Source organism: Podarcis bocagei, assembly GCF_964188305.1.
Source record: "Podarcis bocagei genome assembly, chromosome: 10".
Classification (NCBI taxonomy): domain Eukaryota; kingdom Metazoa; phylum Chordata; class Lepidosauria; order Squamata; family Lacertidae; genus Podarcis; species Podarcis bocagei.
This window is the reverse complement of record NC_138135.1, coordinates 59,954,475-59,981,232: the sequence shown is the minus strand read 5'-3', so window position 1 is coordinate 59,981,232 and position 26,758 is coordinate 59,954,475. Positions and strand designations below refer to the sequence as shown.

Below are 26,758 nucleotides of genomic sequence, written 5' to 3'. Positions count from 1 at the left end.
TAAGTATACAAAACTCGAAGTCCATTTCTGTAAGATTAGTATCCAGCAAAATAACTTTTTTTTTTTGCAGATTTTTTTGCTCCGTACAGGCCATTTTCCCTAGTGGAGTTAGTCAGTCTCATATTCTGCTTTATAATGTACCAGGATGAAACCTAAGCTGTCCATAGTCGCCTGTGTTTTTGTATCCTGGGTGCAAATTTACTATGGAATGTTGGAGATAATGTCAAGGTTTAAGGATGGGTTTGTTCTAGTGATTAACAGCCATGCCAAATATTTGCATGGTCGCCTTACTGTTCTGCCACCATCCCGAAGGGGCTCAGCCCTGCCAGTCCAATGCTAGCCTTATTTGGAGTAGACTGATTGAAATTAATGAACATGACTAACTTAGGCCCATTGTTTTTAATGGATCTTAATTGGATATATTCCAAACTTTTTCGGTGGGGGTGTATTTCTGGCCCAGTTTCTCTGGAGACCCTTGTCATCTGCTTTCATCTTTCAACTTTGAGAGTTACTGGAAAGAACAAATTGGTCTTGCATTCTTGTGCATGTTCATATTAAGAGTTTTCTTCTTTCAGTCACTATTTCTCTCGAAACTTCTAGAGCCATTGTTTGGCCTCCTTGCTCCTTTGCCCTTTCACCCCAACCAGTCAGCTGGCTCCAAAGCTTCCAGATTGATTGATTTCACTGCAAGATTAGATTACGTATCCAAAGGCCAGAGTTGTGATCTGGAAGCTCAGGTGACTTATGAACCAGGAGAGGAAGTGTTTCTTGATGTATCCGATGAGGTTGATGTCTTCCTTTAAATGCTTCCTCCATTGCTTCATAAGTTAAGATGGCATTCAGGCTGTGCTGAGCAGGGCTTGCAGCTTGGGGACTTCTTTCAGATCTGGCTCTTAACTGTGCACCCCCAAGTTCACCTGTGTCACACGTCTTTCTCAAAGCTCAGTTGGCACACCTGGTGGCGTCCTTGCCCAAGTCATCCTCTGTTAAAATTTTAATCCATTGTTTCTCAAACTTGGGTCCCCAGCTCTTGTTGGGACTACAACTCCCATCATCCATGACCGCTGGTCCTGCTAGCCGTGGATGATGGGAGTTGTAGTCTGGCAACAGCTGGGGACCCACGTTTGACAAACGCAGTGTTAATCGTACACTCTGAATGGAATTTCAGACCTTGAAATCCTTTCTACCAACACTTCGGCAGGAAACCTAAAGTGATGCGTTGCTACCCCCTTGTGGTAAATCCTATGCATCACAGTAGCTAACTCACGACAGAATTGGTAAAACAAAACAAAACCCAACACCTGTATCTTAAAAATGGAATACAATACTTGGCTCACAAATGCTGTTCTGCTGTGACAATCTGATGGTCCATAAAGGACATCATGCGTGATGAACCCAAACCATAACCCAGCAAAGGCCATATCGAGAGTATTTTCTCTTCTATAGCCCTGCTCTTGTTTCAGTTTCTATGCTCTGTAAGATAGTGCCAGAAAAGCTGCTCTGTAGATGGACCTGTTGTTTAACAGGAAGTTGATTAAGATGGTGCATGTTTTTCTTCTCCTTATAATAATAGGAGGTTCTGTTTTCCCAGAAATGGGACATGGGTTGGGTTAATTAGTCGGAATTGCTTAACTTGAAGAACGTGTGTTAGTTAAAGCTGTATATTTTGAGATTGGCTAGATGTGTCTCACTGCTGACAGTGGAATAACTGCAGTCTCCCTGAATTGTAGCTTTTCATAGTAGACCCTGGGTGGACTCCTCTTGCATGTTAGATCAGATGCACAGTCTAATTTGTTATGCTGTCTGCCATCTGTAATAATTTAAAGTGATGATGGAAAAAGAGCCAACATTTCCTGTAGCAGTAAGGTGTGCAAATTTCATTTAGCCCAGAGGGGAGAAGTTCACATCTCTTACAGGACGTCGTTAGAAAGTATACTGTACTCTCCACAACCTCCAGTTGGCAGCGGGGAGTTGGAGAGGGGGGAGAGCTTGTCATAATTCCCTTTTTCTGCGGTTTTCGTTTCAGGTTGATGAGTGGAGTTAAAAACAATGTTGGAAGAGGGATTAATATAGCTCTGGTCAATGGTAAGTGACTGGTTTGGGGTTTTTAAACCGTATCAGTGTTCTTATATTAACATTCCAATTATTTCCAGGCAAGTAGTAAGGAAGCCTGAATGTTGGCACGGAGAATTAATCATAGTAGAAGGCAGATTTCACATTTGGAATGACTGGATCTAGCTGCAAATGAACAGTCAGTGGTAACTTTCAAAAGTGGCTAGCGTGACCTGCAACTAAATGTTGCAGCGTAGAGTAGTCCTGTTCAGGGTCCTTCCAGAATAATTCCGTTCCACTCCCCCACCATCATTTCCCCCCCTGCTTTCCCCACAGAACACGCCCAGTCCTCATTTTTTTGGGGGGGGGTTCCTTTTGCAAACCTTAGGCTTCCACCGATGCTGCTGATAACCTCCCTTCTTTGTGTGTGAATGGCACCATTTTGCCAACATACAGATCTACACTTGGAAAAATAGTGTATATGTATTGACTGTTTCCTTGAGAAGAAAAATGCAAGGTCTGGCTGGCTCTGGTTCTCGCTTTGTTAACTGAATGGTTTGATTTGCTCCTTCCTTCATGGCAGCCGACAGCACTGAAACAAAATCACAGTAAAACTTATAAAAATTGATTGGATCCTAGCACGCGCTTGCCTTTATGTACTTGTTGAAGTCATTAGAAGTAATTCCAGAAAGAGGTTGCTGCCATCACCCTTTGCAAAAACCTTAATAACTTGGGTGACTCTGAGCTGAACTGTTGCCCGTTGCTTCCTAGGATGTTGTCCTCTAGCAGTCCAGCCCCAAATGGGCAGAGTTTTGGGGGTATTCCTGCTAATTACCTACTTCTTAAAACCTTCAAGGAACTCTAAAACAGTTCTGATTGTGGTTTTTTGTAGTTTACACAGTGATTTTGGTTTGCTAATGAAACTGTAGGCCAATTTCTGTCCCCAAACATAATCTAATCTTTGTGTGTACACTGTGATTAAATCCAGCACTGCATCCCTGTTGTAAGCAGACCACCCTGATAACTTTATTAAAAATCTTTACAAAATGACAACTTGCATCTGTCAGTATTATATTTTTTTAAAGAAAAATTAACTAATTTGGAGGACAACTTCAGTGGAGGAGGACATTAGCCGAAAGCTTAGCCAAAGTTGTGTGTAATGGCTTTTAACATTCTGATAATCACTAGCTTTAAAAATGTGGAAATCGCTCGTGGCCTCTGCTGGTGATGGCTAAAGTCAAGCAATGGCCAAAGATGGAGGCAGATTCTGTTGCTGGTTGGCAGCTGTGTTAAAAGCCCACTTTGCTTTGTTATATGCACAACAGTGCAGTGCCTTTTGAAGGGGCTGTTTGCAGCTTCCATGTGAGCAAAATCTGTTCACTTTATCTGTAGCAATTTTTGAACGTGCTATTCCGTTAAATTTACTTATTAATCCTTTTCTAGGCAAAACAGGTAGCATGGTGGATACAAAATTCTTTGACATGTGGGGTGGAGGTAAGTGCTGGAATACTTGCTTCTTATATTAAAAAATCAGTATAAAATGAAAGTAGTTGAGTTTTCCCACTCAGATGTTGAAAGAAGAACTTTGAATTGAAAATTGCATTTTGATTTAAAAATAATAATAATCTCAGAATCTAGACATTTGAAACTTGTTGGCATTGCTAGATTGTTTGCAGACCTGAAATATAAAATCTCCCATCAGCTATCAAATACGTTATATGCTGGCAGGTGTGTGAGCGAATCTGAATGATCTCTGCATTTTTAGCTTGTGCAGATTGCTGAATAGGGAGCTGGACATTTAATTGGATTGATTCATTTAATGGCATATTGATTGATTATTGATGGGTGGGTGGGGAAGAATGAGTTGATTTGCTTCATTGCAAATCAGGTTTGTTTGTTAAAATGTGAAATTTTTACTTTTTAGCTCATTTTCATTTTGAATTATTTTGCTTCCTGATCTTTAGAGGATGCTTGGATTTAGTCTTTTACAATGGATTTTCCTTGCATTTTTTTTTTTTTTTTGCAGCTTATTTTTATGTGGCAATGTTGATTTTGCTACTGACGAGGATGTTCTATTTAGTTAAGTTTTATAGAACGTAGAAATTGTCTCTTTTTTGTTTTGGTATTATTTGCTGTTTATTTGAGATGTCTTAACCTATGTTGTAAACCGCTTAAGAGTTTTGTTTAACTACGAGCGGTATATAAATGGTCCAAAAACAACAACAACAACAACCATGTTTCTGAAATCCACACAGCAAAAGGCTGGGTGTGTTACGGGTGTACTCTCAGCTCACAGCAGGAAATGGGAAGAACTAGAGCCATGCATGGACTGGAGTGTGCACCTAGAAAGTGCCCCCAGAAGTTCACAGCTGGGGAACCTGTGTCCCTCCAGATGTTGTTGAACTATATTTCTCTACTTTTGGCTGGGGCCAGTGGGGTTCCAGCAACATCTGGATGCCACATGTTCCACATCACTACGGTAGCTACAGTAGGATTTTTGTAATTGGCGTGCAGAAGTTCCATAGTAGACAAATAAATGTGGATAGCATTCCCTGGTTGCAGGAAGTTAAAGACCTTAGCATATACCATTGCATATTGGCTGTCATTATCATCAAATGCTAAACACCATGGCATGTCACCTATCACTAATGTGAAACGCCAGAAATAGAAATTTTGAGCAGTCTGCAAACACTTGGCATCGGAATTTAGCAAAGAACATTCAGAGGTAATTCTTTAACATAAATTAGTTTGGGCTCTTAATCCCAGCAACATTGCTATTTTCCATCTCATAACTTCTTTGAAAGGAAGTCCCATGTAGAAATTTTAGCACTGCATGCGACTGTGACTGTGTTGTGCTAAACTTCTGTTTCGTTTAGATGTCGCCCCGCTTATTGACTTTCTGAAGACCATTAAAGATGGAACAATCGTATTAATGGCAACCTACGATGATGGCGCAACTAAGTAAGCAGTTGCTAAGACCACCCAAAAAAAGAGGGTTGTTTACACATAGGGAATCAGTCATATGGATAAGGACTAAGCCAGCAATTTCTTAACTTGTCAGTTGCTGTAGTAGCAGTGGAGGACACCATTTCTCTGAATGTTTGACACTCCTAAGGCCATTTCCCCAGTCTGTAGGAGGCGGCTGAGCGTAAGCATTTGTGGGGAGGAGAGGGTATACTTTGTCAAAGCATGGAGATCAAGGTAGTGGGGTAGGAGAGCAGGAAAAATAATAATCACATTTTGCAACCAATGCAAATTCATTCATTGCAGGGGATTGGACTAGATGACCCACATGGTCCCTTCCAACTCTACAGTTCTGTGATTCTATAGACGAGTCTGAAAAGCCCGGGACCCAAATTTTCATGCTATGGTGGCTCATTTACCAGTAACGTATTTAGCGTTAACTCTGGAAGTGTACATTCGATTCTGACAAAACTAAGCCTCCTGATGTATATTGTTCTCCAATGTCAGGTGTGGGTCTGGTAGTTGTGGTTTTGAGAAAAGGACCTTGTAGATCTAATTAGGTCCGTGGACTGATCTAGCTATATAATCAGGCAAAATGACTAGGAAAATCCCTGAGAACTTGAATGCAAGTGCCCTTGAATGGGCCAGGCTTCTGGAGTTTACAGCTGGGAGCAAGGAGAAGGGGTAGTCGCCTGAGAGAGGTTAGGGTAATTGCCGTATATACTTGAGTATAAGCCGACCCGAATATAAGCCGAGGCACCTAATTTTACCACAAAAAAACTGGGAAAACTTATTGACTCGAGTATAAGCCGGTTCACCACACCACAAACCTGGTGGTGGCGGCAGCAGCAGCGGAGGAAGAACAAGCAGCCCCAAAGGGCTACTTTTGGGCTGCTTGTTCCTCCGCTGCTGCCACCGCTAGCAGCAAAGATGGAGGATGGGGAAGGAGCAGCCCGAAAGGACCGTCACTCAAGTGTAAGCCAAGGGTGGCTTTTTCAGCATAAAAAATGTGCTGAAAAAGTCAGCTTATACTCGAGTATATACGGTAGACGAAATACATAATTTTTCTTCAATGGCCATGGAAGTTCATCTTAAAGCATTGGCATCCAGTAGCATCCATCTGTATCAAAGTGAAAGCATCACTGGACTTGAATTGTACCGTTTTGCCCAAGTAAACACAACTAGAATGGCACATGAATCAGAATGGTTATTTAAATCAGTTGCGTAGATCACGGACAGCCAATGTTACCCCCCAGAGGTTGCTGCTGTCATCATCACTGACATGGTCATGCTGGTTGTGGCAGATGAAAGTTGCACACTGAGAAGCCAACCCATTGGCAACCCATGGTTAATACAGCCAGGACCTTATCAGTTCATTTGTATATTAACCCTTTTGAATCTTTTCCAAGGCTTAATGAAGAATCGCGGAAACTAATATCTGAACTAGGAAGCACATCCATCACGAACCTTGGCTTCAGAGACAACTGGGTCTTCTGCGGCGGGAAAGGAATCAAGACTAAAAGCCCATTTGAACAGGTTTGTTCTCAGGTTAACGTGTGGAAGCGCCATGTGGAGTCCAAGACTCACAGCTGACGTACCTTGGCCTCCGCAGGCAGCAGAATGAATGTGCTTGTAGAATCCTGAGATGATATGAAGGACTGCACTGCTTCAGACTGCAGGCAGAGGATGCCCATTTTGATGTTTCTGCACATTAAACCTTCCTGTAACTGGAAATCCAGCACTTTGAGAGAGAAGTTTTAACTTTGCAGGCTTTCTGTTTGCAGGAAGTGTTTAATATAGGGAAACACTGAGTGGTTTCCACCTGCAGAATGAAATGCTGTCTCCTTTTCTGCCATCCCAGCATTTTAAACACCTTACTCTGCTGCAAGAAGTCTCAGTAATACCTTTTGCCGTAATCCAAAAGCACATTGAATTTCCACTGTTCACCCTGCGAGGGAAGTTGGAACTTGCCGTTTCTGTAACAAATACGGGAACATCTCAGATAACACTCACGGTTTTTGCATTTCCTAGATCATATCTGCATTGCTTTTAACGGGCTCTGAAAATTAGCTTCAGAGCACATTCCTCTTCTTCTGTATTGCAGAGCTGTAGAAATGTATGCAAACTTGCAACTGCTGTTATAACATCTGCGTTGATGTGAATTTTCCCTTTCATTTGGTGCAATTGGAACGTTTAGTTCAGTTCTGTTACACACAAGTTTCCAAAAGCCTCTACCTTTCATGTTTCAGGCACATCAGCAAGTTAAAGTGTTTGCTCCACGATTGCTTCCTTATCGTTTTTTTAAAAAACTACATGGAAGGCTAGAATATAGATTTTAAAAATAAGTTATCCCTGCTCAAAGGCTAAACATATAACTAGGTGTCTTACTAGCTCACTTCCAAACATGTTGGGGCTATTCTACAGGAAGTAGAGTAAGCATTATACCAATTGTAACATACCGTATTTTTCGCTCCATAGGGCGCACCGGGCCATAGGGCGCACCTAGTTTTTTTGGGGGGATAAAGGGGGCTGGCTGTCTTGGCTTCCTCTTTAGCCGCACGCAACCTCTCCAGCCAGGAGAGGCTGCACACGGCTTTGGCAGAAGCCAAGACACCGAGCAGGATGGATCCCGCTCGCTGTCTTGGCTTCATTGGGGGTACCCCCAGCCCCTAAAACAGGTCCAGGAGTGGCGACAAGATTGCACGCAACCTCGCTGCCACTCCTGGAGCTTGCGGATAGCTGCCTGAAGCCTGGAGAACGAGAGGGGTCGGTGCACACCGACCCCTCTCGCTCTCCAGGCTTCAGCGAAAGCCTGCATTCGCTCCATAGGACACACACACATTTCCTCTTCATTTTTGGAGGGGGGAAATTGCGTCCTATAGAGCGGAAAATACGGTATGTGGTTATGTATATATTTGCAAGATCACAGTAGATGAAAGGAGACTATGTAAAAAAGTTTTACTTTTGTAAATTTATGGGGTCTCTTGCTGGAAGCCAATTATCGCTTTAGTATTTTGACTGTTGCAATTGTCCTCCACCCCCCATTTGCAGCATATTAAGAACAACAAAGACACAAACAAGTATGAAGGATGGCCAGAGGTCGTGGAGATGGAAGGCTGCATTCCACAGAAGCTGGACTGAAGGCATCGTCAAATGGACATTTACAGTGCGAAAGGACATTGGAGTGGAAATGCACTTTCTGCTGCTGTTGGGTAGAGAATACTTTGTATGGAGGAAGAAGAATTACTATGTATGGGCACATCCCATCCAGGCTAGTATCTCGCTCAAGGCCCATAAAAATGAATGGGAGCTGAGCAAATGAGCATGGTGAATCGCGCAATTCATTTTTAAATGGGGCTTGTGCAGGGATTTATCCGGCCAGATTGTGCCCCATGTAAATACTCTCCAAGCATGTTTCCACCTTAGAATGTGCATGGGCATTGACATTTTTGAAAATCCGATTTATTTATTGTCAAAACAGAGATCCTTCTTTTGGTGTAAATGTGTACATAGGCCCAGACCGAGGAAATTGCTCTTTCTAAGCATCTTCCTCCTATCCTTACTTGCTTTTCTTTTACCCCCCCGCCCAAAGCACAATGTTCAGGTTATTTTATGGTAAATCTCTTTTAGAACTACCAGCATAGGCCATTAAATGTACCCAATAAATAACTGAACTGATTCTGAGCTATGTTGTAATTTGCTCAAACAATGGTGACGTTGGCTGCAAGTGCATATCTAGTGGGATATGCCAACCTTAGCCAAAAATGCGAACTTATATTTATGCTCTGCCTCTTTGAAAGCAGCATTCTTCTGTGACCTCCCCTCCTTTTCAAACCTTCAGATAGGTGAAGGTTGGGTGTTGAATACAAAATTGTAGGCTTCTATAAAGCACAATTAAACCCTTTTAAAATGAAAACCAATGTTATATCATTGCGTTCGTTGCTATTGTTAGATTATCTGTGGCCCATGCTTCTGGTTAGCAAAACGTACTGCTAATAGAGCAGGATAATGTAGTTGCTTTGTGTCTGTGTGTGTTCAGCTAGACATCTTTTAAAGTTCTATAAACCACCAACCGCGCCAATTGCTTTAGATAGTATTGGAGAGAAACCCACCATTGGCAGTTAGTGTTATTCTGGAAGCAAGCAATTGCATGTTAAAAAGTAGACTTAATTTCTATTAGGAATTAAACTCCGCACGCATCAGCTAATCTGGGGAGTTTTGCTACCTATCCTACAAGTAAAAAACTGAGGAAAGGGGTTGAATATTTTGGGGAAGGGAACTCTTATGGAGCACATCTATATTATAGGACTGAAAATGTTGCCAATTGAATATCCCGTTTTAACAATAGGGTTTAAAAGGGCAGACCACATCTTTAAGGATATTTGATGTTCGTTTATGGTGCATTTCATCACCCCCTGGCAGGTGTGTGCATCCTATCGGTACTGATGGTTTGGAAAATCCATGTGCCACATTTTTTGCTACTAGGCTCTAAAGGGCTCTACATGCACACTGCACACCTCTGGCGATCGCTGGAATCCACAGACTGTTCCCCCCCCCAAAAAAAAATCCCATTCCTTCTCTTCCTGCTGCCCGCCCCCCCCCCCCCGAAAAAAGCACCTCCAGGAAGTAGAAAGACAAGCTTCTTCCACAACTTGCTGGTACTTGGTGAGAATTGTGGGCCCAGTGTTCCTATAAGTGACTCAGGCCATTTGGGTTCTCCTTTGTAGTGGGGGGGGGGGCTGCAGTGGTGCTAATCTCTGCAGTCCTCCACTGGGGTTCCAATTTGGGTGGGGGTTTTTTAGACTTGTATACAACTCAGAGGCAGTGAACCTGCAGCCCTTCAGATGTAATTCAGCTACAACTACCATCCCGTCCCCCCACTGGTCTTAGAGACCTTATCAAAGTGTAATATAATTTTGATGGTGTGTTTGCTATAGGGGATCAAGTTATATTTCTGTGTACAGTCTTGTCAAGTCTGCGCTGTGTTGGCAGATAGGGTTAGCCAACCTTCCCCGCCCCAACAGTAGGAGCATTTTAAAACCAAGCAGTTGACTTGGTTACTGAGAGTTGCAGTTGGACTAATCAAATATTGTTTGCACTAAAGATATTAAAGCAATACTGATAATTATGGCTTAAAATAGTTCAGAAGAGCCACCCAACTTTCCAAACCAAGAGCTGGTGACTGGAATCTGAACTGCTTTACTGTTTTAACCTGTTCATACCATGTTTTTTCTCCCTTCTTCTTAGCAATTTACTGTAGCCTAGCAATAAAATGCACCCTCAACAGTCAAGGCAATTATTTGTAAATACCATGCAGATTTGTTGTTCATGTTCAGAAGAAATAAAACCACATTTCCGAGTATTATATTTTTTCATCAAATAAAGTTTTTAAAACCCACGACCAAAAGTTTTATGGGCTCCACCAGAAGCCCATGTTTTTACTTGGTGTACAAAGATGCTGAAAGCCTGCCTTAGAAAGGTGAAGCACAAACGCGACAAACCCAGGCATCAATCTCCCTACACTAAAAGCAGGAAGTCCTGATTGGCTGCAGCTCTGCTGAGAATCCACACAGTACCAACCTCTTTGAAAAGGGAGTCTGATGCTTGCAAGCTCTTGGGACGTCGATCCCTGGGATCAGGAAGTATGAAAGCCACACTGTAGCTGCTTCATGCATACATTGTGCAAAGCATGCTAGCCGTGGACATCTGCCAGGGAAATCCTGAGCATAGGTTTTCTGAGTGCCACAAAACCTCCCTGTGTTCTGGAACCAACTAGGGTTTCAGCATGTAGGGAAAACCTATATGTGTAGGCGTCCCCTTGCAGATGGCCCTGCCTAAGGCTTGGACTTCAAGAGTGATGCATATGTAACAATAAATAATTTTTTATTCAGTTAACAAAGGTGAAAGAACATGGTCATATTTTAAGTATAAAGCAATGAAATACAGCACCTTAAAAAAAATTAAGCATATTAGATGGACGTTGCTTGGCTACCCCATGAAGTTGCTCCACCTGCAATAATCTTACTCATTCTCCCGTTGAGTCTCTGTTTGTGCAGATGCCACGTGAGCTGTCTGCATCTCTGCTCTCAAACACATGTGATGAGTTATAAAAGATCTAAAAACCGCCTTACCAAATGAGGAAGATTAAGCTTGTCACCATCAAAGATGAAGGGGTAGGATCCAGATCTAACCATACTTCAGGCAGAAACCACTGGAATCAATGGGCTCTAAGTTGGTTGTGGTTAATTTAAGTTCCCACCGATTTCAGTCTAAGCATGTTTAGTTCTGGATCCAACCCTATAACCACATTGCCAGTTTTACACACACTTGCATGGGAAGAAGTCTCATTGATCTCAGACTTGCTGCGGAGAAGCCATGCACGAAATACCAGCAAAAGCTTCTCTCAGTTCTAGAAATTTAACAGGCTTAAATAAAACACTGGATGCGAACACGCATAACTTAAATACATGCACTATATAAACTTTTAGTCGTATCAAAAATACAAGACATTTAAGCACAGATGCTTTCCTTCAAAGCTTCCATTAACATAATAATTACCATGACATCACCCTTCATTTTTGCCGAAGTATAATCAGTCCCGAAAGACACAGTTGAGGCTGCCACCCCTATGCATGCTTAGCTGGGAGTCAAAACCACTGAACTCGATAGGATCAGAAGCAAGCAAGCATAGGAATGAGCTGGGTTAAGTAGTGGGTTTCATGTGCATATGTATTCCAGCAGTTCCAGGAAGCCAACCCACATGTGCATAGCATTTAGGGTTTTATGTACCACACAGTGGCTGCAAAGCAAGATCTGCAAGAGCTAATAAAAATTCTGCTTTTGAGCTGAAACTCGAGGCTTGCCCAATTCCGCCAGCATTTCTTCCCGTCAATAGTGCTGATGTTGACAAAACACTGCTCGGGCTGCTAAGTAGATCTATGAGCCAAGCTGAGTGGCTAAGCCAGCATATAAGATAACCAGTTGAGAGATTATAACCAGATGCAAATAAGTCCATTCAAATCAATGAGATGTTTCCACGAAACCGCCCATGATTCAGCAAAATAGGCCAATGCATAACACCAAACAGGGCAGTCAGCTGCCAGCTCTGGAAGATGGAAGGGGACCACTAGCCATTAAAGCAGGGTGGCCCAACAGGGATTCAAATTTGGAGCGCAAAACTGCCTTCCTCGATCCACACTCACTTGCCCCCCCCCAACATATGTGACATGTTGTAGCAGGTAGAGATGTGGCTTTCAATGCACCATTAGGAGCCTTAGAGCAAGCCGAATGTGTACTGGCAAAGAGGTTTCCTAGGTGGAACTTGCTCCTGTAGTAGCTGATGCAGTAGGTTTTGGAACTGCCACCCATCGGCTAATGGGTAAAGGTAACGTTCGAGGAGCGTGAAAACACCATGCAAAGCTCTTTTGCAAATCCTGCACGGTGCTTTGAAGTCCTAACTTTGGGGCTTCAAAGCACCCAACTACCTGACATCAATGTGAGGTCATGTGTTGACGGGTGGGCAGCCCGGTCCACCTGTGAAGTTTGATCCAGTAAGAATCTGCAGAGCCAAAAAGTTCAGCACCTGAGAAACACTTTCCCCTCACACATCTCTCCCCATAACAACCAGAAGCCATGATCCAGGAAAGCATGCACAACAGACCTATATAATCAGATTTTCCTGCTGTTTTTAGATAAAAGTCCCACGCCATCTCACTGAATTTTAAAATTCAATTCAGAGCTGCTCCTGCTGTGCAACAGATTAACCTACTGTGGTTCATTGGTGGTGATTCTATGATACATAGAGGTTATCTGGTCCAGGCAAGATCTGCACTGCGGGATCAAACAACACCATAAATATTTGCTTGAACCTCTGAACGCCTCCAGCAATGGACAGCCCACGGCTGTCTGAGAATGCATATTCTGCTATTGAATGGCTCTTAAGAAAGGCTTCCCTTAAAAGCTTTAGCCGAAATCTCCTTCCCTGCAATCTCACTGCTGATCCTAGTCCCATCCTTTGGAACAGTGGGGAAGAAGCCTGTTCTGTCTCCCTTCAGATATTTGAAGGCTTGAACTTAATCATCACTCCTTCAAGCAAAGCATACCCAACTCTTTACCCAATGCATTGCACACAGAACTTGGTTTCCAGATCCAACCCTCCTGTAGACATGCTCCCTGTTGCGCACATTCGAACTGCTGACCTTCTGACTGGCAAGACATGCTCCAGTTGGACAATGTCCTTAGAAACAATGGCACCATTCACAAAGCAGGAACGCCTTGACTTGCCTTTTTCACGGCACAACTTTACCCATGACTAATCAGAATGGGCCTTACTTCCATGTAAATGGAATAACAGCCTCAAGTCATCCATATTGGATAAGCTAGAAGAGCCAAGGTAATTTAGAATCAGTAGGTTGGTGAACCAGATTAAAAGAGTTGATCTGCCTTAGCAGCTCAGATGACAGAGCAAGAGACTCTTAATCTTAGGGCTGTGGGTTCCAGCCCCATGTTGGGCAAAATATTCCTGTATTGCAGGGGGTTGGACTAGATGACCCTTGTGGTCCCTTCCAACTCTACAATTCTATGATTCTAAGACATTTCTTCCCGTAAGACCAAAGGCACATCAGCAAACACCTGAAAAACTAAATCAAGAGGATAATTTTGTGTTCCTCTCACCTTTCCTAGAGCCTCTGTTTTAAGAGTTGTGTTGAAAGTGAGGCCATTAAAGGTTGGTCCAGTGTTCTCTTAGAAAATTCCAGAAAGCATAATTGAAGCAAACATAGTAACAGTGCAATCTTGTATGTCTATCAGGAGCTCGCCCCTCTCACTTCAACAGGACTTGGGGCAATTCCAGACGGATGCTATTTGGGGGTGGGGTTCCATCACAAACTGTCAAATTCAGGCTGTGCCATTATAGCTGACTGGAAGGTTTGCTGCAACAAAAGCCATTCCCCCAATAGAACAGAACTTTTTGCAGTAAGGAAAGTGACAGGAAAAGGCACTCGATAGAAAGTATGGGACAATGCTTGCTGCGACGCAATGTCATCTAACCTCTGTGCAAACAAATCAGGATGCATGTTCATTGAATAGCCAACGTTGCCCAAAATTTGCAAGCAAGTTCTGAAGTTTGCAAAGCCCATTTTTTCCTTGCTCAAGTATATGAATAAATCTACAGATTAACCATTTTATTGGACGGAGCTCCAATGCCATCTAGTAGATCCGGACTCACAAAACTTATTGGTTTATCAACATTGGCCACAGAAGTGGCTTTCGGCGCAAGAGGAAGGGATGAGGTGGTGGCGAGGTCATTGTTGTGCAAAGACACCAAAGGAGTTGATCCAGTACTCCTGCTAGTCCATTTGCACCACAATGACCTCCAAGTCACCCCCTTCCTTCCTCCACCCGAGCTGGCAAACCACTTTTGACTGACCATACTTGCAATGACTAGGAAACGACGACTGTGCCAAAGAAACAAGATATTGATTAACCTGATTGGAATAAATGACTCTTGCAGGGTGGCCAGAAAAATCTAAAGGGAGAAAATGCATCCATCCATCATGGATTGATGATCCTCCAGTCAATGGAACATGCGCCAAATTCGCTGACACACACACCATAGTTTTCATAGCACACTGGTGTGTTATAGTCACAGACAGGTGTGTTTAGCAATAGCATATGTGAGACATTTCCATAAAAAGAATAGAGCATCACATCGCAAAATAAAAATAATCAGCATAATTTGGTTGGGGGGGGGGGAATGAGAATGCCTTAAGCGACGAAACCACAACGTTCCCACAAAGCTGCTCCATTTCTCTCCCTTTTCCTCAATGAAGCTTTTAATGGCACTGGAGAAGGCACAACTAAAAATTTAAAAAACCACCAGGAGGTCACAGCTACACAGCATTTCACTTTAACTGGCGTGTACTCCCAGCGCCAAGGTCCAGATCTGCCCAAGAAAGCTATTCAACCCATCTTAGACTCGGCTCGGTTAACTCATGAACATCTCAGTCTTACCCTTAACATTTGATTAGCTAAGCAAACAGCCGTAGAACTGCTGGTAATCCTTTGCTCCCAGAGGTCTCAATAAACAGAGTACTCTTAATACATGGGATCAGCTTATCTCGTACCAGGCCTCATTGTAGCCTCCAAATGTTTCATTTAAGCTCTTCTGGCTGCCTTGAGAACTGTGCGTGTCCAGCGTTGTCAAAGATGTCCACCTCGACTTCACTGATCAAAATACTGACTATTCACGGCGATCATGGACACGAGTCGCTCCAGTAGGCCACCCAGCTAGGCAAAATTCTTCAGATGATCCAGGTCTCCACTACTATTAGTTTTAAATGGGGCCTCTACTTATTCCGAGCTGCCCTTTCGATACAAACCAACACCTTTGGCCTTTGAGGCTCTTCATCTTGAGACGCCTCCTTAGCAGGACCACGAGAAGGCTACTTCTCAGGGTTTCTCTCTCGTCATCTATTTTCAGGGCAGATACGGTTTCACTTGCAAGTATGGACATCAGTCATGGTCTCGCATCTTCTGCAGCGTACGTAACAACACCAAACAAACTTGCAGTCGCATCTCTCCACTTGCCTGACAACGTGTGTGTTGTAACCACGGCCGCAGCACAGGAGGTTGCATCCATCTGGCCCCTCAGAAGTACGGTTGCATTCCCTTCCTTGCGTCCCGGGGACTCCCAGTTTGGGATCTTCAACGCAGTAGTTGGGGGACTTGTGGATGTACAGCAGATCTTCTTTGCGGATCGGTATCTTCCGCTGCCTTTTGTCTTTCCTGCGTATCTTTCTTCTCGCCCTGTCGGAAATCTGGATGCTGCTTTCGTACTTCTCTTTCAAAAGACTGCCAATCTTTGCAAAGGAGGACATAGTCTTCCAGCACGTCTTGAGAGCGCAGGAGCCGGAGACTCCGTGGCAACGGCAATCCACCGTCATCAGCTTTGCAACAGCCTGGGGAAAAGTTGAGACCAAAACAATCCACGATCAAGCAACGTTCTGCTCATTTGTTAAGAGATTCTAACAGATTTGTTAGCAACAGATTCTACGCTTCTAAGGCGCTGTGGGTTAAACCACAGAGCCTAGGACTTGCTGATCAGAATGTTGGTGGTTCGAATCCCCGTGATGGGGTGAGCTCCCGTTGCTTGGTCCCTGCTCCTGCCAACCTAGCAGTTTGAAAGCATGTCAAAGTGCAATTAGATAAGTAGGTACCACTCTGGCAGGAAGGTAAATGGCGTTTCCGTGCACTGCTCTGGTTCGCCAGAAGCGGCTTAGTCATGCTGGCCACATGACCCGGAAGCTGTACGCCGGCTCCCTCGGCCAGTAAAGCGAGATGAGCGCCACAACCCCAGAGTCAGCCACGACTGGACCTAATGGTCAGGGGTCCCTTTACCTTTACGGTTATGAAATGACAACGCCCACAATGTTTAAACATCTTCCATTTGGGAGTCGCCTGCTTCTCAGAAATGAGGCCAGAGATTAAAGAACAAAAAAGCAGGCATGTAAGTGAGAGCCATATGCACAGCTAGAGCTCAGGTTCTTGTTTTCATTGCAACAGTTCTTGCAGCTAAAGAGCCAAGCCGTTTCTCAAAACAGAACTACACCCAGTCTCTTCAGCTATGGCAAAGGTTGCCCGCCTTTTAGGACCAGAAGGCAAATTTCAAATTCTGAGAAAGAGCTGTGGGGCAGCAGTCACAAAAATAATAAAAAAGTCTATTATTACTGTTATTATTGTTGCTGCTATTAATTGTTGTCAAAATTTAAATACCACTCTTCATGAAAAGATCTTGGGGTGGTTCACAGAATGGTTGTTATGGGGTCATGGCATAACACAACACGGCTGCCGTGGTGGTGGCAGAGTTGCATAACTCAAAATTAGAGACAGTGCAGTCGTTGCTGCCGCCCCATCATCAGACAACCTCATACTTGCCACGGGGAACCACCTATGTCCTGCTGGCTCTGATTGTGGAGCTAACACAAAATTGATTTTGCACATGGACAGCAACACAATTGTTGTTGTTGTTTTTGTGTGTGTAAGAACAACAAAAAAAGCATTCCTCCCAGACCAGGAAAATTATGTAAGGCAGGCATGCCAGTCTCACTCTTACACTCTCAGCACGTATAGATACCAGAGACACGCGTGCTTTTCTCTCCAAAACACTAATGCTTGTCTTCCCCACCTATACACAGTAACTCCTTTTTCCTCTACCCAAGCGCACCTCTCATGTTCTTAAAAGCAGCACATCAATCTGTGTAAACATCTGAATAAGCACATATATATATATATTTATGGCAGAGCAGCTGATGTGTGCACCTGAATCACGAGAACCATCCTTTTCACGAGAATCTTGTCCCCTACGGAAATCATAGCTAACCCAAGCCCCAACTAATATCTGAAATAGCATCCCTGACAGCTGAGAGCTTGTAAAATCCGAGTCCAGTACTAATCTGAGCTCCATTATTGGAATATATTAGAATATATATTTTTGTTTTAATTCCTGCAGTGGTGGTGGTAGGATGCTGCTTAGAAGTCACACCTTCTGCGGCAAATCCCGGGTCTCTAAAAACTAGAGAGTTTTGTGGTTAGTCTTGGACTTGGTTGTGATGTTCACTAAGTGACCCTGGACAAGTCTCACTTTAACTTACTTCGCGGCTAGTTGCTGTGAAGATAACACAGGATAAGGAAGACACAAGAGGTGGCAGGGCAGTTATTTTGAACAACCTGAGGGTGGACAGGATAAAAATACAGGTTTGGATCCAGACACGCCCCTCCATGAATGAACAGGCTCTTTCTGCACCCAGCTGGGCCCCTGATTAATCTGGGGTTCCTGGCGAAGGGTGGGGAGAAATGATTTTCACAAATTCCACCTGCAGCCCCCAACACTTGCCCTCCCAGGCGGCTCAACTTTCCGGAGTAGTTTTTTAAGCAGGCTGCAGAGGGAAGGAGGAACAGCTGAAAAACTGCGTGAACGCAACTCTGCATAGGCCTGGATCTACCCCATAATAAATAAGCCACTTTGTGAATGGCCCAGAATTTGTCAGACAAACGCAATGGTGGGGAAAGACAAGTTTTCAACCTTCACATTTAAAACATGAAGGTTTCTTAAAGAAAAGCTCCACACAGGGAATGCATAATCGGAGGGAGCTATCTTTTTGTGTGCAGGTCAAAGAGATGGAAGATCTCGACTGATTTTACTAGCCAAAAAATGGAAAACACAAGAATTACCAACGGTAGAAGAATGGCAGATGAAGATGTTGGAATTTATGGAGCTGGCTGATCTCACTGGGAGAATCCGCGACCAGAAAGAAGAGGAATACCAAGAAGACTGGAAGAAATTTAAAGACTATTTGAATAAATATTGTAATATTAAAGATTTGTAACCACTTGCAAGAACTAATTAGGCCTAGGATTAAATTAGGATTAAATAAATAAGAAAAAGTACGATAAGGAAAGTTAGGAAATTTGATTATGATTGGAATATTGTTATATGAAATAATGACATTGAAAACTGCTACATTTAATTACAAGGAAATTCAGTTGGAAGAGATTAAAGGAAGTAATATGTTTATGAAGTTGGATTTCAATTAACTAATTAAGTCTTAGTGTATGTGGTAGTGTTTGAAGTATTTTATTTTCTTTATTCTTTCTTTTTCTTTTTCTTTCATTATTGTCTTTTCTTTTTCTGTTATGTTAAAGTCATGCTTTTGTATTAAAATTAATAAACATTATTGGGGGGGGGGAGATGGAAGATCTTGGGGCATGGTGGCTTAAGGCCAGGGACATGGGGAAGCAGCCAGGAAACTGTGTCTCCCTCTACTATTCATTGGCTACATATTACAAGTGGAATGGGAGGACAGGAGTCAAATCCATACCAGTCTCCCAGCTTCGTTGTTATGCAGGTTCATGGCTAGCAGCCTGCTGCCATCTTTCCCCGTGACGTTTTCCGCAGGGCCGTCTAAAAACTTTCTGCTCATCCACATTCCGTACTGGATGTCATCGGAGCAGCCGCCCCAGTGCCAGCCTTCGCTAGCCGAGCCACCGCTCTGTAGCTTGGGGTCACAGGCGCATTCAGTCATGTTTCCCACGCTGCACGAATGAGTCACGGAATGCACAAGGCCCGCTGCCATCACCGCCGAGATGAACGCTGTCTCTTTGGTACCTGCAGAAGGACACAGTCATTCAATCAATCTCCTTTATCGGCACAGGAAAAGTGCTTCATATACAGTCGTACCTCGGAAGTCAAACGGAATCTGTTCCGGAAGTCCGTTCGACTTCCAAAACCTTCGGAAACCAAGGCACAGCTTCCAATTGGTTGCAGGAAGCTCCTGAAGCCAATCAGAAGCCACGTAAGCCACGCTGGATGTTTGGGTTCCAAAGAACGTTCGCAAACCGGAACACTCACTTCCGGTTTTGTGGCGTTCGGAAGCCAAAACTCGCAAGGTACGACCAACCAAGGTACGACCAACCATCAACCAAGGTACGACTGTACATGATCAGAACACAACAGAGTTAACGAAACATAGGAGATACTTTAGGATGAAACTGTACAGGCACCGTGAGATACGAAAATGGCTCTTGGGACCTATGGTGACGTAATTTCGTGGCGTCCCTCAAAAATCTTGCCACATTCTCCACAATGTCATTTCTATAATTGCTCAGCAGATAAGACACCCTGGAAGAGTCGATAAATCCTGTCCTTCAAAAAAGGGGGCCAAATATTTATCATATGTTTTTTGCATAAACTGGGAAATAAAATAAAACACGTGTGAGGGATTCGACCTGTTTTGTGCCACAAGGGCAGTGACTTTCACAGGATGGGATTGTCGAAAATCTACCTGCAGGCGGCAAGACATTAAATCTTGCAAGGGAAAGAGCTCTGCGTAGGTGGGGATTGAAAGCTGGTGTAAATACGGAGTGTCCTGACCAAACAAGGGTGGAATTCCCAACCCCAAAGGGAAACAGGGTTTGGAATTCAATCTCTAGGATGTGAGGGTGATCTGACTGCGACATCTGTCACCCCACTGATCACCAGGGTTGGATTCGACTGATCTGGCGGGCTAGGCGGCTGTCCCCTTCCACCCTCACCGCCTCATGTGCTTCCCTCCCAAAGCTGCATGCTTAGTGGAAGAGGCCAAGCATCCCAGATAGGAGGGTACCACTCTTCGAAACATCACTCAAAAAGGTTGGCAGCATTATCCTGTGGCCAGAATGGTGCCCGCTCCCATTAAGCCAGCAGGAGAGAGAGAAATCTTGGCCCCCTTCCCGGGGAAATTCATTCAGTTTATGTCCAGCCGAAATCAACAGGGCAATTTAGTCACAAGGGAGTTCAAAGGGACTTCAGTGTTACCAGCTTGCTTTGGATTGGGGCCAGTGTACTGAGATCACTGATTTTGACCTTTAAAGCCCTTTGTGGCTTAGGGCCCTCGTGTTTACAGGACTGCCTCTCCTGGTATGCCCCGCAGAGGACCTTAAGGTCAATGAATAATCATAGTTTAGAGGTTCCGGGCCCTAAGGAATTTAGATTATCCTCCACCAGGGCCAGGGCCTTCTCAGTGATGGCTCTGACCTGGTGGAATGCTCTGTCCCATGAGACCAGGGCCCTGCAGGATTTAACTTCCTTCTGCAGGGCCTGTAAGACAAAGCTATTCCGCCTGGCTTTCAACTTGAACTTAGCCTGATCTTTTAGTCCCCTTCCTTCCCTCCCCTTTTTATGAAGATTGCCCGCTCTGGGATCCCACAGCTAATTCTCCCCTGGTCTCCATGCTGGCCCAAATAGGACTAATTTAGCCAGCTAGTTTAAAGGACGCAGGTGGCGCTGTGGTCTAAACCACTGACCCTCTTGGCCATGCAAATTGGAAGGTTGGTGGTTCAGATCCCCATGACGGGGTTAGCTCCCGTTGTTCAGTCCCAGCTCCTGCCAACCTAGCAGTTTGAAAGCACACCAGTGCAAATAGATAAATAGGTACCACAGTGGTGGGAAGTTAAGCAGCGTTTCCGTCCGCTCTGGTTTTCTTTGTGCCAGAAGTGGTTTAGTCATGCTGGTCACATGACCCGGAAAGATGTCTGTGGACAAATGCCGGCACCCTCGGCCTGAAAGCGAGATGAGCGCCACAATCCCATAGTCGCCTTTGACTGGACTTAACCGTCCAGGGAGCCTTTACCTTTACCCCAAGATGTTGCAACAACAATGACCACTAGTTCTGCTGGTTGGGGAAGACAGGAATTGTAGACCACCGACATTTGGAAGGCAATTGTTGGCTACCTTTGAATTAGTGCAAAGGACGGGGAACCTTTGCCACATGGTCTCCACTGGCCCCGCGCCAGTCACAAAAGGCACCCGGCTAATTTCTAATGTGCATTGCATGGATGGGACGTGAGACGGTGCGTCTCAAACCCACCACTTTCCCACTCCTCCCAACCAGAAGACCTACCGCTGCTCAGTTCATAGCCAAAGCCGGAGGAAGCAGGAGCCGCAGAGATGGGCGAAGGGTTGGAAGCCGTAGAAGCCGTCTCGAGCGGCAGGAGGCAGTTCCAGCGCTCGTGTTTGAACTGGCTTTGGCACTCCTGAATCCCCAGGCGGGCTCCTTCGCGGATGCTGGGCAGGAGGTTGGGCTGCTTCTTGCACAGGTCCTTTTGACGGCCGTTCAGAGGCAGGTTGGCGCAGCCCAGTTTCTCGGGGACACCGAAGGAGGCCATGCCCAGCCACCTGAAAAAGCAGCCCCTGGGGTGAGACCCAAGCACCAGACATTTCATTTGACACAGGTAAGACGAGAGCGGCCAAAACTGGAAAGAGGAGCCGCGGCTCAAGCAACCCAGCAATGTGAAAGGACTATCAAAACACTAGAGGGTCAAAGGAATACAAACTCACAGAAGACCCACAGAGGAAGTAGCCAAGGCTGTGTCCTTCGGATGCCGCTGGACTACAACCCCCATCATCCCTGACCATTGGCCACGCTGGCTGAGACCAATGGGAGCTGTGGTCCTCGACATCTGGATATTAAACAATGGTCACCAGTTAGATCATATTACACTGATCCTGGCACGACTGCACTGGCTACCAATTAGTTTCTGGGCCCAATTCAAAATGCTGGTTTTGACCTATAAAGCCTTAAATGGCTCAGGACCGCAAGACCTCAAGGACCCCCTCTCTGCATTCATCACCTGACGCCCTTCTTCCTTAGCCTCCTCCACGTGATGTCCAGGTGGTGGCACCATGAGAATGGGCCTTTTCTGTAGTGGCTCCCTGCTTATGGTGAAAACGTTTCTCTTCATCAGGCCTTTGGCTGATTGATGTGGGAAGGGGGGTGTTATTATTTTGTCGTTATGTTTTACTTATTTACTTGTTTTATCCTGCATTTTAATCTTTGACCCGCCCAGAGATCTTATGACGAAGGGCCGTATATCAATCAATCAATCAATCAATCAAGTACAGTTGTACCTTGGAACCGGAACGCCCTGGAACTCAGACGTTTTGGCTCCTGAACGCCGCAAACCCAGAAGCGATTGTTCCAGTTTGTGAACGTTCTTTTGGAAACCAAATGTTCGACGGAAGCTGTGATTTGGTTTTCAAATCTTTTGAAAGTCAAACGGACTTCTGGAATGGATTCCGTTTGACTTCCAAGGTAAATAAATGAATCTGGGCATTTGCTTTTTAAAAAAAGTGATGCTCAGAATACCTTGTAATCTTTATTGGGCCACTTCCGAAAGCATTATATGACGCTTCCAAATGCCACATTCCCCAGCAATAGGTGTGGAACAAGAAGCACCTGAAATCAGACGATAAGCTAGGACTGGAGGGGAGAGGGAGGGGTTAGTACTAGGCATCGTGGATTTATGTGGCAGGGCAAGACTGTTGCCCGAGAGGATCCTGCAGGAGGGATCACTATCTCCCACATTCCCAGAGCGCCGGGTTTGACAGCTGGGTGGAGTCGCCCATCTGTCAATCACCTGGCGCCACCATGACATCAGGCGACCCGTTTTTTCTTTCTTTACCTTACATGACTTCAGGTGAGGGGCAGGTGAGCTTGGCCAAAAAGGCCCCACAAGAGTTTTAGAGAAACTAATGAGGTCCAGGGGCTAGGCACCCTTTCTCAAGCTTGGGTGTTGTTGTTGGGCTACAACTCCCATCATCCTCAGCTACCAGGGATGATGGGAATTGTAGTCCAACAATATATGGAGACCCAGTGTTAGGGAAGGCTAACCCCACTGTGGCCTTCTAACTCGGCAACAGTCCCTTGGTAGGTGATAGATGTCACTGAGGAACTGCACAAAGCCCTTCGACCGGGAAATTCCCATAATAAACAAAGGGCAATTTTAAAAACCTCATTGTACAATGTAGGTTTCCCCTTCTGATATACAGTGGTACCTCGGGTTAAGTACTTAATTCGTTCTGGAGGTCTGTTCTTAACCTGAAACTGTTCTTAACCTGAAGCACCACTTTAGCTAATGGGGCCTCCTGCTGCCGCCACACGATTTCTGTTCTCATCCTGAAGCAAAGTTCTTAACCCAAGGTACTATTTCTGGGTTAGCAGAGTCTGTAACCTGAAGTGTATGTAACCTGAAGCACCACTGTACTGATACGAGATAATTCAAACACAATTCCTGGAGCCACTTGGGCAAATACAGTCATGAGAGACTACTGGACTGTAACAGCCTGTATCACATCTGCAGTTAATGACATTCCCGCAAACACCCCAAGCCCATGGCATTTGTGTGTGTGTGTTTAATTTAATCACCACAAGACATATCCAGGCAGGATTCCACCTTGCCAGATCCTGAGCACAAAATTATCTCTGCAAATGTGAAAGGTGCAGAATCGTTTCACAGAACGCATCCTCTGAGCACCAGCTAAAAAAAAACCTCGCGGGATGAGACCAAAGGCATTCTCTTTCCCAATCAAATGCCCGTGGGAAGCTGGGACGCAAGAAACCCACTACTGTTGCCATTTAACTGGTGTGCTGGATCCGCCCCCCCCCCCCCGCCTTATTTGATAACCCTGGTTTCCAGTATTTACAGAGCAAGGGAGAAATGCTTTGCAGTCCACTTTCTCCATTCCACGCTGGGTGAGAGCATCCGGGGTGATCTGGTGTTTAGAGCGTTGGGAGACCAGCTTTAAATCTTCACTCACTCTTTGGACGGGCCACCGTTTCTTAGCCTAACCTACCTCACAGGGTTGTTGCGAGGATAAAATGGGGAGTGGGGGGAAGCATGCAGCTTCTTGTAGGAAAGATAGGATATAAATAAATGCATGCTCAATTGTAGACCATGTAACCAAGTTTCAAACAGATGCGTACCTTCAAATCAGGGTTTCAGGTTCTACTCAAACAACACACACAAAAGAGATCTGCAAACTTTGCTGCCACCATTTGTGAATATTATAAAAGGGGAGGCAGGTTTGTATTTATTTTTACTAAAGGAATCGGCAAAGTTCGCTTTCTAGGGCGTCCTAGAAACTTGTAAGGATGAAATCAGCCTTCCGCTTTGCTACGTTTGCAATGTGTTATTTGATGGGGAAAATGGCAACCCTGGTGAAAATGTACAGGCAATGTCTCTCTCTATATAGATATATATATCTACGGTATATATCGCGCGCTAACATTTCCCAGTTTAAAAAGGGACCTTTAAAAAGGTGTTTCAGGAGCATTTGCACACATCCTGCCTTGGCCTTCCTTCTCTCAAGAAGACACAGGATTCCTCGGATTCTTTGAGCCTCCTTAGTAAAGCAGCTCCTTTTGGATCGGCATAAATGACTATGCATGCAGCCGCCCCTTTGAGCTTTACTAACGCGGCGGCATTTGTTATGGGAATGAGCATCCTGGCTCACCAGGTGAAGGTTTGAAAGTCGCGTGACAACCCACCAAAGAGCTTTCCTTATAAACAACCGCGCCTCGCACGTGCAGAAAGAAAGAAAGAAAGAAAGAAAGAAAGAAAGAAAGAAAGAAAGAAAGAAAGAAAGAAAGAAAGACAGGCGCTTCCGTGTCGTGCGGGAAAGCTGGCATTCTATTATGCACAGACCCGGGAGATTCAAACCCCGCACGTGTGAAAACTGCCCAAAGCCCGGAATCGAGTTAAGGCCCGGGTAACGTCGTTGGTTTGAGCACCGTGCTGATATAACGCCAAGGTTGCAGGTTCGATTCCCGTATGGGACAACTGCGTATTCCAGCATAGGAGGGGGTTGGATTAATGATCCTCGTGATCCCTTTCCAACTATTATCTTTGAGAGACATTCTGCAGAGCCGAGAACGGCTTGCATTTGTCCCGAAGGCAGGAGAGGCGCAGCCAATTCGATCACCCCACCCCCGGGAGATGAGGGATCCCGCTCGGCACCCGCTTCTACTCACATCCAGTTGCCGTGGGCGCCGCAGGGCCAAAGTTGCCAGAGCAGCGCCGTGCACAGCACGCACAGGCGAGGCAGGATTCCCCAGGGCGCCCCCTTCTCCATAGCCAGGGCATGGAGATCCCCGGGTGATCCCCACCCAGCCGCTCTCCGCTCCCGCAGCTGCGATCTTCAGTCCTGAGCAGAGACAGCGCCTTAAAAGCCCTTCCCCTAATTGAGGGGAGCGCCGCTCACGCGGATCACCTGCGAGGGCAGCGCGATCCCCGGCCGGCGATCCACCGGACGCAACCCAAGAGAGCAGCGCGCCCTCCGAAAGGGAGAGAAGTTCTGGCGCGCCTTGCCTCGTTCCTCTCGACTTCGGCGACTCTCGCTCGCCGCCTCATTGGCTGGCGGCGGCTCATCAATATGAAACGCGCTTCTCATTGGCTGCGGCGCGTTCCGAAGGGCTCGCCTGCACGCGGTCGCAAAAAAAATAAGAATAAAACCGAAATTTTGCGCTGCAAGAAGGGAGAACGCGCATCACGGAGCATCAGGGAACAGTCGCTGCTGTGGATCCTGAAAAATCCTGATTTCCGTGTCTTAACACCATTTTACTAGGAATTCACCGCTCGCTGCCAGGAGAGATGGCACAATAACTCCCTGGAATGTGATAGCAAGCTGAAGTTTGCATCCTTAGGAAAGCTCGCTGCATCAATATTATAACAGATCGGGGTGAGCAGCCTTTTTCCAGCTCGAGGGCCACGTTCCCTCTCGGGCAGCCATCTGAGGGCCGCATGGTTGATTGATTGACATCCAATGCCCTTTTAAAATGTGGTGTGTTTTGGGGGGGGGGGTTTATTGAGTATTTTGTGGTGTTGTCTTTTGATTTTGTTCTGTGAACCGCCCCGAGACCTCCAGCTATAGAGCGGTATATAAATTCAATAAATAATAATAAAAATGCCGGAAGCAAAAACAGAACAGCATGGACGTAGCGTTGCCAAGATTTTTGTTGGGAAGGGGCAGAACCTTAGTTAGCTACGTATTTTTATTGATTGGGCGGGCAGCTGCCCCTCCCTGGCCCCCCACCTTTAGCTGCACCCATGCAGAACAATAAATTGCAACTTTCCCCTTTGTACAGTGGCCTAGTTTTCCCATGCTCACCTATCCTCCATCCATGCATGATCAGAGTTTGAGGATATGTTCCAGCCAGGTCAAAACACTGAAGGCAGGGGCAAAGTAAGGCTGGTGAGGGGCGTGGCTTGGGAAGGGGGTGTGGTCTCTAGGGAGGAACCAAGGTCAGGATTTTAGGGTTGGGGGCTCCCATGTCTAAATTCCTTACCTATCCCTGCAATAGAGCTGAATAAATCTAATTCTTATAAAAGATTTCAACAGCAAAATTAGAATAGTTTCTAATCCTGATAG

At 45.2% G+C, this 26,758-nt stretch overlaps 2 protein-coding genes across 3 annotated transcripts in view; one reads left to right on the top strand and one right to left on the bottom strand.

Moving 5' to 3' along the window:
- The window catches only part of FAM3C (FAM3 metabolism regulating signaling molecule C), a 39,757-nt gene extending 29,376 nt beyond the window's left edge, over positions 1-10,381 (top strand). Inside the window, exons 6-10 of the mRNA XM_081211814.1 lie at positions 2,027-2,085; positions 3,496-3,546; positions 4,929-5,013; positions 6,426-6,552; positions 8,068-10,381. Of these exons, the coding sequence (XP_081067940.1) occupies positions 2,027-2,085; positions 3,496-3,546; positions 4,929-5,013; positions 6,426-6,552; positions 8,068-8,157 (412 nt within the window). The 3' untranslated portion in view covers positions 8,158-10,381. The remainder of the gene's footprint in view (positions 1-2,026; positions 2,086-3,495; positions 3,547-4,928; positions 5,014-6,425; positions 6,553-8,067) is intronic.
- WNT16 (Wnt family member 16) lies at positions 8,584-25,656 on the bottom strand. Of its 2 annotated transcripts, none has more exons than XM_081211794.1 (4): positions 25,362-25,656; positions 21,453-21,742; positions 18,894-19,180; positions 8,584-15,974 (listed from the first exon to the last, which is right to left on the bottom strand). In XM_081211794.1, exons 1-4 carry the CDS (start codon positions 25,460-25,462, stop codon positions 15,510-15,512), a joined length of 1,143 nt encoding a protein of 380 aa, XP_081067920.1. In that variant the 5' UTR covers positions 25,463-25,656; the 3' UTR covers positions 8,584-15,509. The 2 variants fall into 2 exon arrangements, with proteins under 2 accessions (XP_081067920.1, XP_081067921.1); XM_081211795.1 differs by having other exon boundaries at positions 21,453-21,727.
- Positions 25,657-26,758: the final 1,102 nt, after the last annotated feature.